We start from the raw sequence: 14,377 nt of genomic DNA, 5'->3' as shown, positions 1-14,377 counted from the left end.
CGACAGAGCAGGACCCTGTCTCAAAGAAAAAAAGAAAGAAAAGACAGCTAAAGGCTTGAGATTTGATAAAATAGTTCATTTTACCGCTTCATTGAGGCTATTCTTAAAGGAAACTAGCATTTTTTTCACAGTGAGTGCATGGTGGAGAAGAATACAATACTGAATTTTAAAATGTGCTATTTCTAGTAACCAGGCTTCATCTTCTTCCCCTTTGACTGCAGATCCTAATTATCTCATGGCTAACGAACGCATGAACCTCATGAACATGGCCAAGCTGAGTATCAAGGGCTTGATTGAATCAGCTCTGAACCTGGGGAGGACTCTTGACTCTGACTATGCACCTCTCCAGCAATTCTTTGTGGTGATGGAACACTGTCTGAAACATGGCTTGAAAGGTAGGCCGTCGTCCCAAAATGCAAATATGCATGCAGCTGTTTTCTAGCAATGCATACTATAGAATAAAGCATTCTTTGTAGAGCCAAAGAATAAGAGGCTTGAATTAATAATATTGATCCATTGGAATGGAGTCTATATAGGAGCAGGGTTATGATTAACTCAGTGGACTTATAGGGCTTTAAAAATACAGATCATTAAATGTTACAGTTGGAAGGGCCATTATAAGTAATCAAATCCAGTACAGTAATTCTGTTTGACAGGTGGAAATAGGCCTGCCCAGAATGAGACATGACTTGGTCAAGGTCACACATTGAGTTGTGGCAGAGTAGGTGCTAGAACTCAGGTCTCCCGACTCTTGGTTCAGTGTTCTTTCCACTTAATTATAAGCTTTTGAGGGCAGTATCTGGTCTTGTTCACCCTTGTTTCCTTTCTTGCTGCCTTCTCAATATTCTTTTCCTGTTATTTTTTGTTTGGTTGTTTTTTTAAAATCTGTGTGCCTATGCTTACCAACTTCCCAATATTCCATAGCCTATTTCTGGATTATATATTCTTTTCTATTGAGCTGTTTTCTTCATTAATACCACACAATTTTAGGCACTAAATTGTTAAAATGTTTTATTATATTATATGGCTAGGCCACAAACTGTTCTTGAAAGAAGAAGGGCTGAGTCTTGGGAAGTAGAAAATTTTTTATTTTCACAAAATATTATCTATTCTACAAGCATGAATGAATCTAAAACCATCTTATAACCTGGGATTGGTTTCCTGAAAAGTTGTGTGTGTGTGTGTGTGTGTGTGTGTGTGTGTGTGTGTGTGTGTATTGAGAGAATGCTTATGTTGTAAAAAATATTAAAATACTGTTTTATTTTTGTTGCCTTAGCTAAAAAAACTTTTCTTGGACAAAATAAGTCTTTCTGGGGACCTCTAGAACTGGTAGAAAAGCTTGTTCCAGAAGCCGCAGAGATAACAGCAAGTGTTAAAGATCTTCCAGGACTTAAGTAAGTCTAAGGTTGAATTCCATTTCTCGGAAACAGCATTCTTATTAACTATCCCTTGAAGAGCAAGACTTCCAATCCAAAATGCATGATGTCCTGAATAGGTGCTGATATGAGAGAATTGGTATACAGAATATTAAGAAAATTGTGCTCTTGAGGGATAATTATTCATCTAAGAGAGGTTGTCTTTTTGTTGAAATGCCAAACATTTCCTTATTTTTTAAAGCACTTGGGGAATCACTTAGTGTGTCTCAAGAAATTGTATCTAAGGGGGTGGCATGCTGGACTTGACTTAGGGAAAAAAGCTATTCAGTGGGTTTGAGAGTCAAGATTAAAACAACTGTCAAATTAACCTGAAGAGCTAGTGACTGTAGCCTGCCTTAGAACTACGAAGTAGTGACCACCTTCCCAAATGAGACTGGTTTAATTTTAATCAGATAGAGGCCTAGATTGCCTGTGTCCACATTCATGCTTTGGACTTTTATATAATCCACCTGAATTTATAAGGATTTGCTATTACTAATCTGATGGAACATTTTTAGTTGGGTCTCCCAGAGGCTGAGTCTTCAAATTGTAGTTACATTCAGTAATTCTTTTTGAAAGCATTTGTCCCAAACACCCCCCTGGGTCGCATTAGCCCACACACAGAAATTCCTTGCCCAGGAATATGCTGGGAGAGGTCCTAAGGAGCACCTCAGTGTGCTTGTTACACTGGAACACCATTAGCAAGAATAAGTGAACTGATTCTGCTGTAGCCTTTGCTTCTGTTGCTTGTGTTTTTAGTTGTTTGATTTCTGTGTTTTTGTAGGACACCAGTAGGTAGAGGAAGAGCCTGGCTTCGTTTGGCATTAATGCAAAAGAAACTTTCAGAATATATGAAAGCTTTGATCAATAAGAAAGAACTTCTCAGGTATGAACACCTTGAACTTTCTTCTTTCCTTGGTATGTTCTACATCGTATAAAGTCAAACCATGTAAGTTCACCATTTTTGTGGATCAGAAACAGTTGATTCATAATAGCTTCACTGATACTTTCTCTCATACCTCACACACATATACTCCCAAATGGATGATTTATGTTATGTGTGTTCTGTCACTGTGGTATATATTGATCTTTTCCAGGGCAGGCCAAGACTTACCTCCAGAAAACAGAAGGCACCTTAGCATGTGCCCAGGCTCAATAAGACAAGAACTTGATATGTAGCATTAAATTCAAATATAGCACAAAATTGGATGGGTGCAGTGGTTCACACCTGTAATCCCAGCACTTTGGGAGGCCAAGGTGGGCAGACCACTTGAGGCCAGGAGTCCTATATGGCGAAACCCTGTCTACTAAAAAAATATAAAAATTAGCCGGGCGTGGTGGTGCACACCTGTAATCCCAGCTACTTGGGTGGCTGAGGCACGAGAATTGCTTGGACCCAGGAAGCAGAAGCTGCAGTGAGCCAAGAGCGTTCCACCGCTCTTTAGCCTGGGCGACAGAGTGAGACTCTGTCTATAAAAAATATATATATATAAAATATCACAAAATCTTCCAGATGGATCATAGATACAACTGAGAGAGGCAAAACAGCATTATTTTATTTTATCCATCTTTATTATATGATTCCATTGTATAAAGGTCAAAAATAGGTAAAATCAATCTATGGTGATAGAAATCAGGATAATAGTTACGTTGGAGAAGTGCGGGTAGAGATTGGAAGAGAGAAAGAACTGATTTCTAGGATTCCAGTGATCAGGATAGTGATTACACAGATGTGTTTTTGTGAAAGTTCATGGAACTGACATTTAGTTAGCTGAGATTTGGAAATGTGTGAATGTTGGAATTCGGCCATATTCCGCTTCTGACCAATTCATAAGGTGAGGCTTTTGGGACAATAAACTGTCAAAGAACCTTGTTCATTCCAGTTCTACTCAGTTTCCTTCAGGGGCTATCAAAGAACAAATATAGCACGTGATCAGTTTTTGAGAGAAACGGTAAATTTGCAGCTCATTCATGTACTGTTTTTGTGCTATTTTGTCATTTGTTAATATCTTTTTTTTTTTTTTTTTTTTGAGACAGAGTCTCGCTCTGTTACCAGGCTGGAGTGCAGTGGCAGGATCTCCACTCACTGCAACCTCCACCTCCCGGGTTCAAGCTATTCTCCTGCCACAGCCTCCCAAGTAGCTGGAACTACAGGTGCACACCACCACGCCCAGCTAATTTCTGTATTTTTAGTAGAGACGGGATTTCACCATGTTGGCCAGGATGGTCTCGATCTCTTGACCTCGTGATCCACCCACCTTGGCCTCCCAAAGTGCTGGCATTACAGGCGTGAGCCACCGCACCCAGCCTGTTAATATCTTTTAGAGAGAATCAGAAAATAAATAAGGAACTAATATCAGTGAATTATATTGATTATTAACAGTGATTGAGGTTGACCTTTAGTAGTCCCAGGTAACTTGTTGAAAACAAATTGATTGGCCGGACGCGGTGCCTCACGCCTGTAATCCCAGCACTCTGGGAGGCCAAGGCGGGCAGATCACAAGGTCAGGAGATCGAGACCATCCTGGCTAATACAGTGAAACCCCGTCTCTACTAAAAATATAAAAAATTAGCCGGGCGTGGTGGTGGGCGCCTGTAGTCCCAGCTACTCAAGAGACTGAGGCAGGAGAATGGAGTGAACCCCGGGGGCGGAGCTTGCAGTGAGCCGAGATCACACCACTGCACTCCAGCTTGGGCGACAGCAAGACAACGTTTTAAAAAAAAAAACACACAAATTGATTGCAGTGTTGTTTCAATCACGTCAAATTGACTGAAAATGAATACTTCAAGTCACTGGGTTTTTGGTTTTTGTTTTGTTTTGTTTTGTTTTAAGTGAGTCGCGCTCTGTCGCCCAGGTCAGAGTGCAGTGGTGCGATCGCAGCTCACTGCAGCCTCCACCTCCCAGGTTCAATCGATTCTCCTGCCTCAGCCTCCCGAGTAGATGGGACTACAGGCATGCACCACCACGCCTGGATAATTTTTGTATTTTTAGTAGAGACAGGGTTTCACCACGTTGGCCAGGGTGGTCTTGAACTCCTGACCTCAAGGGATCCGCCTGCCTCAGCCTCCCAAAGTGTGGGGTTTACATGCGTGAGCCACCACGCCCGGCCTGTTTCATTTTTTTAAAAAAATCTAAAAGACTATTTTTTAGAGTGGTTTTAAATTTATAGCAATATTGAGTAGTAGGTACAGTGATTTTTCATATATACCCTTCTCCCCTGCACAACCTCCCTCATTATCAACATCCCACAAGAGTGGTGCATTTGTTACAATTGATGAACCTACATCGACACATCATTATCTCCCAAAGTTCATAGTTTACATTAAGGTTTACTCTTGGTATTGTATGTTTTATGGATTTTGACAGATGTATAATGATAGGTATCCATATGTCATTATACCATACAAAATAGTTTCACGGCCCTAAAAAATCCTCTATGCTCCGCCTATTCATCTCTCTGTCCTACAACCCCTAATAACCACTGATCGTACTGTTGAGTGTACTGTGATTTCCAGGGGTTTACTGTCTCTATGGTTTTGCCTTTTCCAGAATGTCATGTAGTGGGAATCATACAGTATATGGCCTTTTCAGACTGGCACCTTTCACTTAGTAATATGCATTTGTTTCCTCCGTGGTTTGATAGCTCCCTGTTTTCTTTCTTTTTTTTTTTTTTTTTCTTTGAGACAGTTTCACACTTGTTGCTCAGGCTGGAGTGCAGTGGCACGATCTCGGCTCACCACAACCTCTGCCTCCCAGGTTCAAGCGATTGTCCTGCCTCAGCCTTCCGAGTAGCTGGGATTACAGGCATGTGCCACCATGCCCAGCTAATTTTGTATTTTTTTTTTTTTTAGTAGAGACAGGGTTTCTCCATGTTGGTCAGGCTGGTCTCGAACTCCCGACCTCAGGTGATCCGCCCGCCTCGGCCTCCCAAAGTGCTGAGATTGCAAGCGTGAGCCACTGCGCCCAGCGATAGTTCCCTTTTTTAGTGCTAAGTCATATGCCATTGTCCATTCATCTACTGAAGAACATCTTGGTTGCTCCCAAATTTTGGCAATTAAGAGTAAAACTGCTATAAACACATGTATGCAGGTTTTTATGTGAACATAAGTTTTTAACTCATTTGGGTAAATACCAAGGAATGCAATAGTTAAATCATATGAATTACATCACTGGTTTCTTTGTGTGTGTATTAGTAATTTAGGTGCATTATAAGCAGTATTTAATTATCTATGGGTCTTCACGAAATTTTTTTTTTTTTTTGAGACACAGTCTTGTTCTGTCACCCAGGCTGGAGTACTGCAACCTCCGCTTTCTGTGTTCAAGCAATTCTCTTGCCTCAGCCCCCTGAGTAGCTGGGATTACAGGCATGCATCACTACACCCAGCTATTTTTTGTATTTTTAGTAGAGATGGGGTTTTATCATGTTGGCCAGGCTGGTCTTGAACTCCTGACCTCAAGTGATCTACCTGCCTCGACCTCCCAAAGTGCTGGGATTACAGGCGTGAGCCACTGTGCCCAGCCAATAATTTTTATCCATTCAGATTTTTTTTTTGTTTTTAGTAGAGATGGGGTCTTACTATGTTGCTCAAGCTGGTCTCAAAGTCCTGGTCTCAAACAGTCCTCCCGCCTTGGCCTCCCCAAGTGCTGGGATTACAGATGCGAACCACCACGCCGAGCTACTAAACAAATGCTTTAAGATGCATAAAAGATTGCAAAATCATGTGACGGTACATCACAAGTACAAATATGTCAGAAAAGTCTGAATACCTGCTTCAACCACAACACTGTTCAGTCACATGTCTTTCTGCGAGACTATTATCTAAAGAATCTATTCATGCACCTATTATCTTTTTTCTTTTAAAAAAATTTTTCTCCAGTTCCACTTGCCAACATCCACCTATTATCTAAAAATAAAATATTTATTAAAGCCTTTCTTTTTGTAATTTTTTAACTATTTTTGTAGATGACTATAATCAACCATGAAGCAAGCGTTTTTGTCCTTGTCTCATGATTACGTCACTGGATTTTTGAGACTTTTGTTACAATAAGGAATTCCGTGGATTTCTCTTACAGTGAATTCTATGAACCCAATGCCCTCATGATGGAAGAAGAAGGAGCCATAATTGCTGGTCTGTTGGTGGGTCTGAATGTCATTGATGCCAATTTCTGTATGAAAGGAGAAGACTTGGACTCTCAGGTATGGGAAAGAGACTCATTACCATGCGTGTCACTCTGAGTTCTGGAATCTCAGAAATGGATTTGATTAGGTTATAGCAATCAAATTAGGCCATACTGTATGTGTCATGAACAGGATTTCCTTCCATTTTGATGGGAATATAAAAAAATAGGTTGTTTTTCCTTCCAGTTTGGCTCATTTATACATTATGAATGTTTTTCAGATTCTTGTCTTGGCTGTACTTTCTGTTAAACATATATATATACACACACATACATATTTACATACACATACATACACACACAAACACGGGCAAACCCAAGATATTGCAGGTTTGGTTTCAGATCACAACAATAAAGCAAATATCATAATAAAGCAAGTCACATGCATTTTTTGGTTTCCCAGTACATGTAAAAGTTTGTTTATACTAGGCCAGGTGCGATGGTTCACACCTGTAATCCCTGCACTTTGGGGCAGGAGTATCGCTTGAACCCAGGAGTTTGACACCAGCCTGGGCAACATAGTGAGACCCCATCTCTACAAAAAATAAAAAATTAGCTGGTTCTGGTGGCTACTTGGGAGGCTGAGGCAGGAGGATCACTTGAGCTTGGGAGGTCGAGGCTATAGTTAGCCATGATTGTGCCACCGCACTCCAGCCTGGGTGACAGTGAGACCCTGTCTCAAAATAAAACTCTAAAAAATTTTTTTAAATAAAAAGTTTGTTTATTAAGTATGTAATAGTGTATGTGTAAAAAATAGTGTACATACCTTAACTTAAAAATACTTTATTGCTTAAAAAATGCTAACAATCACCTGAGCCTTCAGTGAGTTGTAATCTTTTTGCTGGTAGAGGGTCTTACCTCAGTGTTGATGGCTGCTGACTGAGCTTGGTGGTTGCTGAAAGTTGAGGTGGCTGTGGCAATTTATTAAAATAAGACAACAGTGAAGTTTGCCACATTAGTTGGCTTCCTTTACAAAAGATTTCTCTGTAGCATACCATGCTGTTTGACAGCATTTTACCCACAGTAGAATTTCTTTCAAAATTGGAATCAGTCCTCTCAAATCTTGCTGCTGCTTTATCAACTAAGTTTATGTAATACTCTAGTAAACCATGCTGTAAACAGATGTGCTGTCTTTGCTGTACCCGTTGTTTTTTTGGTTTTTGTTTTTTGTTTTTTTGAGACAGAGTCTTGATGTGTCGCTTAGGCTGGAATGCAGTGGCACCATCTCAGCTCACTGCAACCTCCACCTTCTGGGCTCAAGCAATCTTTATGCCTCATTCTCCTGAGTATCGGGGACTACAGGCATGTACCACCACACCCGGATAATTTTTGTATTTATAGTAGAGACGGGGTTTTGCCATGTTGCCCAGGCTGATCTCAAACTGGTGGCCTCAAGTGATCTCCCTGCCTTGGCTTCCAAAAGTGCTGGGATTACTGACTGAGCCACCACGCCCAGCCTGCTATTCCACTTATAAAGCATAGGCAGAGTAGATTTAGCATCATTCTTAAGGGCCCTAGGATTTTCAGAATGGTAAATGAGCCCTGGCTTCAACTTAAAGTCACCAGCTGCATTAGCCTCTAACGAGAGAGTCAGTCTGTCCTTTGTAGCTTTGAAGCCAGGCATTGACTTCTCATCTATAGCTATGAAAGTCCTAGGTGGCATTGTCTAATAGAAGGCTGTTTTGACTACAACTAAAATCTGTTGTTAAGTGTATCCACCTTCATCAATTATCTTAATTAGATATTCTGGATAACTTGCTACGGCTTCTATTATTTACATCAACGCTTGCTGCTTCAACTTGTACCTTTATGTTATGGAGACAGTTTCTTTCCTTAAACTTCGGAAACCAGTCGCTGCTAACTTCAGGCTTTTCCTCTGCAGCTTTTTTACTTCTCAATCTCCATAGAATTCAAGAGCATTAGGGCCTTGCTCTGAATTAGGTGTTGGCTTAAGGGAATATTGTGGCTGGTTTGATCTTCTATACAGACCACTCAAACTTTATTCCTTTCAGCAATCAGGCTGTTTTGCTTTCTTGTCATTCATTTGTTCATTGGAGTAGCACTTAATTCCCTTCAAGAACTTTTCCTTTGCTTTCACAACCTGGCTGTTTGGCCCAAAAAGCCTACCTTTTGACCTGTCTTGGCTTCCGACATGCCTTCTTCACTGAGCTTTATTTTTTCTGGCTTTTGATTTAAAGTAAGAAATGTGCAACTCTTCCTTTCACTTGAACACTTAGTGGCCATTGCAGGGTTATTAACTGGCCTAATTTCAGTATTGTGTCTTAGGGAATAGGGAGGCCAAGGAGAAGGGAGAGAGATGGGGGAACGGCCAGTAAGTAAAGCAGTCAGAACACACACATTTATGGATTGCTTGCCGTCTTATATGGGTGTAGTTCATGGAGCCCCAAAATAATGTTGATAGTAGCATCAAAGATCACTGATTACAGATTATCATAACAGATATAGTAATAATGAAAAAGTTTGAAGTACTGTGGGAATTACCAAAATGTGAAACCCAGACATGAAGCGAGCACATGCTGTTGGAAAAATGGCATTAATAGACTTGCTAGACGCAGGGTTGCCACAAACCTTCAATTTGTAAAAAGTGCAATATCTGTGAAGCAAAGAGCAATAAAATGAGGTGTGTGTGTGTGTGTGTATACTAAAATATATACAGTTGACTCTTGAACACCAGAGTAAGGCACCACATGGTAGAAACATCCCACATAAGCCATGGTGCCCGGCCTATTGTATATTTCATATGCTGTATTCTTACAATAAAGTAAGCTAGAGAAAAGAAAATGTTATAAGAAAATTATAAAGATGAGAAAATATATTTACTATTCATTTAAATGAATGAATTATCATAAAGGAACCAGATCCTTTATGGTCCTTCATATGGATCCATAAAGGTCCTTCACACTAACCAGGTTGACGAGGAGGAAGAGGAGGGGGTTGGTCTTGCTGTCTCAGGAGTGGCAGAGATGGAGGAAAACCTTTATTTTTTTCTGCCTGGATGACAGAGTGAGACTTTGTCTCAAAAATAAAATAATATAATATAAATATAAATACATATTTTATATTGTATATATATAGTATATAAGTGGACTTGCACAGTTCAAAGTCTGTTGTTCAGGGATCAACTGGACAGTTGTCCTTCAGTATCCAAAGGAGATTGTTTCCAGGACCTCTGTGAATACCAACACTCACAATGCTCAAGCCCCTTAAAGTCAGCCCTCTGTGTCCCTGGGTTTTAGGACTTGCTGATAAGGAGAGCCAACTGTACTAAAGGCCATTAAAGCATGGTAGTTAAGAGTAAAGGCCCTGAAGCTAACTGTCTAGTTTTGGATTCTGGCTTCCTCATTTTCTAGCTGAATATATTTTATAATTACTTAGTTTCTTGTTGTTTCAGATTTCTTGATGTAATGCAGTTAGAACAGGGCCTAGTATACATTAATTGCCCAATAAATAATATTTTCACTTTAATTACTTCTCACCCTTTCTGTATGAAATTCTATCACAAAGTTCTGTTATGTTTTATTCTGGTAAAATAGAAAGGGAAGTACGATTTTCTTGGTGTGGATTTTTTTTTTTTTTTAGATGGAGTTTCGCTCTTGTTGCCCAGGCTGGAGTGCAATGGCGAGATCTCGGCTCACCACAACCTCCACCTCCCGGGTTCAAGCGATTCTCCTGCTTCAGCCTCCCGAGTAGCTGGGATTACAGGCATGTGCCACCATGCCCAGCTAATTTTTGTATTTTTAGTAGAGATAGGGTTTCTCCATGTTGGTCAGTCTGGTCTCAAACTCCTGACCTCAGGTGATTCACCCACCTCGGCCTCCCAAAGTGCTGAGATTACAGGCGTGAGCCACTGTGCCTGGCCTTTGGCGTGGATTTTTAAAAAGAAAGAAGCTAAATCATAAAATGGCAATCTTAAAAAATGAAGATGTGTACATCAATGAAAGTTTGGAGGAATAGACACCAAAATGTTAGCAATGGTCATCTATGGTGGTTGGGATTTAATATTACTTCCCCTTTTGTTTAGCTGTATTTTCTGAAACTTCTACAGGGGAAATGTGCTAATTTTTAAAAAGTTATTTCTAAAAATGAACAGGGATTCAGTAGCGGAATACCCGAAATAAGCAAAAGAGAAAGAAACTTTAGACCTTATTTATATTAAGTATTCCATTGACTGTCTTAGTTGTGATCTGGTCTTCTAGTCTTATTGACATAATCTTGATTCTTTACTTCCCACCCTTGTTAATTCTTGATTAAACTGAAAGTAAAACAGTAAATTTTTAATCATACATTCCTAATAAGTGTCAAGACTGTATTACTGTTTTGAGTGCCTAGAAGGAGATATTGTGTTATGTCTTGTAAAGAATATCTAATTTTATATTAAAACCTGAAAATTCTCTCTGTAGGTTGGAGTTATAGATTTTTCAATGTATCTCAAGGACGGGAACAGCAGTAAAGGTACTGAAGGGTACGTACCAATAAAATTAGGTTTCTTTTCTCCTGATGTAGTATTTTTTTTCCTTTGGTAGTATTTAAAGTTTACAACAATACTGTTTTAACAGACTTGCTGAAAGAATTTCTGATCATATAGCTTTAATAAAGTCTTGCCAGAAATATCTGACTATTATGCTACCACTAAACCCTAAAAGTGTTTTTTTGTTTGTTTGTTTAATGATTTTCCTGCTATGTGGTTCAGGGGCAAAGAAAATAAAAATTTTCTAAAGGATTCCAATTCTCTATGTCTTATAGTAGGGTTTAAAAACATGGTCATTTTGACCAGAGGAGTTGCATTCTCAGTTTGCTTTAAATTGGCAATATGAAATATGCACCGTGAGGTTATGTAAAATGTTGACATTAGGGGAAACTGAGTGAAGGTACGTGGGAACTCTGTACTGCCTTTATACCTCTTCTTGTAAATCTAAAATTATGTTAAACAGTTTTAAAATATTCATTAGGGTACTTAGTAATTAGAGATCAGAAGCACAGCTATTCTCTTTATAAGTGTAGCCATTGAAAGCATAATTAGTCTGATGTTTTTGATTTTTGACACAGAGCTAAGATTGTCTCACTGTTCTTTTGGTAGTTGTATAAGTTTGGGGCCTTAATTTTATCTGTCAGCTGAAAAATCTGGCTGTTTATCTTTTGTCACTATAGATTAGTTGGTTGTAGTTGCCAACCTCCTTTATCCAGTTTTTTTTTTCATGTAATAATAAACATTTGGGCCAGGTATGGTGGCTCATGCCTGTAATCCCAGCACTTTCGGAGGCCAGGGCAGCCAGATCACCTGAGATCAGGAGTTTGAGACCAGCCCGGGAAACATGGTGAAACCCCATCTCTACAATAATATAAAAAAGAAAATGAGCCAGGCATGATGGCAGGTGCCTGTAATCCCAGCTATTTGGGAGGCTGAGGCGGGAGAATCACTTGAACTCAGAAGGCGGAGGTTGCAGTGAGCCGAGATCACAACATTGCACTCCAGCCTGGGTGACAGAATGGGACTCTGTCTTAAAAAAAAAAAAAAAAAAAATCCATATATATAATATATATGAAATATTAAATATAAAATATTAAATATACATAATATATAATATTAAATATATGTAATATATATAATAAACATTTGATCTTTATGAAAGCCTTTTTAACCATTCACTTTAAATGTTAAATAGCACTTACAGACAAATATTTAGACATTGAGAACAGCTATATTACATCAGAGTGAGCTTAATTCAAGTCCTATGACGATTGGAAATTGTTACTATTAAGTACTACTACTGAAGCTGAAAAACCTATTAACAAGAAAATTTTATCCTTTAAATGCGTCTAATAGATTGCAACATCATACCTGTGACCTAAATTATTAATACTAAGGTTTGTAAGCTACAACAAGAGCTTTATTAGTGTGGGGTTTTGTCATTTTTAAACTCCTGACTCTTGTTAATATGTCAATAGGGTTTTACATCAAATCTGTCTTATGGTTCAGTGTATCTGTGCCACAATTTTTTTCTCATGTTTTATGAAAAGATGGGGTGAGGTGGGGTTGGGATCTTGGTATTTCTTATGTTATTTAGTTTATTTCTGTTTTCTTCCCCTTCCCCCAGAGACGGTCAGATTACTGCAATTCTGGACCAGAAGAACTATGTAGAAGAACTGAACAGACATTTAAAGTAAATAATGAATAAATGTATTACTTTACTGGGGAATTGTTGAAGGAGAAGGGAAGAGTAAGATGATGAGCAGTGAGATTAAATTCAGACAACGTTCAACAAATATTTGTAGAATTCCTGCTTGCCAGGCACTGAGTTAGGCACTAGATAAATAAAGGGCATTTAACAGTTTTGGTGACCTTTAGTGAAAGGCAGTATATAATGTTATATATAATATAAAATAACAGTATATAATATTATGTACGTAATTATAACTCTAGCGATTAAATACATAAATACATTCAGTTAAGAATTTTTAAATATGTGACATACAGTTGAAATGGGTGGCTTTTTCAGTTGAGTAGATGTAGCTGCATATTTCACGGCTGATCTTGTGTAAACCACTCGTTACATTAGTACCTTTAAATTAATCATATCATCCAGGTGTGGTGGCTCAAAACCTGTAGTCCCAACACTTTGGGAGGCCAAGGCGGGAGGATTGCTTGAGCTCAGAAGTTCAAGACGAGCTAGGGTAACATAACAAGACCTTGTCTCTATTAAAAAATTCAATAAAACTAGCTGGGTGTGCGCTTGTGATCCCAGCTACTTGTGGGGCTGAGGTGCGGGGATCACTTGAGCCTGGGAAGTTGAGGCTGCAGTGAACCCTGGTCTTGCCATTACACCCCAGCTTGGGTTACAGAGCCAGACCCTGCCTGAAAAAAAAAAAAAAAAAAAAAAAAAAAAGATACATACTTTGCTTCCCTGCATTTCTCATTTGTACATTGAATTAATAGCATTAATTTAATATATAAATTAAATTTCTTTGCCATTATTGCAGTTAATTCACCAAGTAGTCACAAAGTACAGTAGTTCCCGCTTATGTGGAGGGGATACATTCTAAGACCGCCAAAGGATATCTGAAACCACAGATAGTACCAAACCCTGTATATACTATGTTTTTTCCTATACATATATACCTATGTTTAAGTTTAATTTATAAATTAGGCAAGGCAGGAGATTAGCAACAATAATAAAATAAAACAATTTTAACAATAGACTATAATAAAAGTAATATGAATGTAGTGTCTGCCTCAAAATCAGCACATCCTTTTATTTCCTTTTCATTGAACTTCTTCCTAGTTTTCTCAGGTTTTTTTCCCCCTTCAGTTTTCTGTATTTATATTTATTATTGTCCTTAAATGACTATGGCTATTCTATGTCTGAGCACAGTGAACAAAACATTAAAGTTTAATTAAAAATTAAAGAGGCCGGGCATGGTGGCTCACGCCTGTAATTCCAGCACTTTGGGAGGCCCAGGCGGGTGGATCACGAGGTCAGGAGATCCAGACCATCCTGGCTAACATGGTGAAACTCCGTCTCTACTGAAAATAACAAAAAGTTTAGCCGGGCGCGGTGGCAGGCGCCTGTAGTCCCAGCTATTCAGGAGGCTGAGGCAGGAGAGTGGCGTGAACCCTGGAGGCGGAGCCTGCAGTGAGCCGACATCGCGCCACTGCACTCCAGCCTGGGCCACAGAGCAAGACTCCATCTCAAAACAAAACAAAACAAAAATTAAAGAAAGAGAAGGAACGAGAAAGAAAGCATTAGAAATACCAGTTTCAAGA

At 39.1% G+C, this 14,377-nt stretch overlaps 1 protein-coding gene across 30 annotated transcripts in view; it reads left to right on the top strand.

Annotated features, from left to right (window-relative positions):
• RUFY3 (RUN and FYVE domain containing 3) overlaps positions 1–14,377 on the top strand; it is a 101,460-nt gene that overhangs the window by 56,246 nt on the left and 30,837 nt on the right. For all 30 annotated transcript variants that reach the window (XR_003729680.2, XR_013417944.1, XR_003729679.2 and 27 more), the window contains 6 exons: positions 222–395; positions 1,277–1,394; positions 2,200–2,301; positions 6,490–6,613; positions 11,016–11,077; positions 12,711–12,776. Coding sequence is in view for 20 of the 30 variants with exons in the window: in XM_028848527.2 (XP_028704360.2) it covers positions 222–395; positions 1,277–1,394; positions 2,200–2,301; positions 6,490–6,613; positions 11,016–11,077; positions 12,711–12,776 (646 nt within the window). In the remaining 10 variants the exon portion in view is untranslated. The remainder of the gene's footprint in view (positions 1–221; positions 396–1,276; positions 1,395–2,199; positions 2,302–6,489; positions 6,614–11,015; positions 11,078–12,710; positions 12,777–14,377) is intronic.

Source organism: Macaca mulatta, chromosome 5, assembly GCF_049350105.2.
Source record: "Macaca mulatta isolate MMU2019108-1 chromosome 5, T2T-MMU8v2.0, whole genome shotgun sequence".
Lineage (NCBI taxonomy): Eukaryota > Metazoa > Chordata > Mammalia > Primates > Cercopithecidae > Macaca > Macaca mulatta.
Note: the sequence above shows the minus strand (reverse complement) of the source record. Positions and strands in the feature narration are given on the sequence as shown.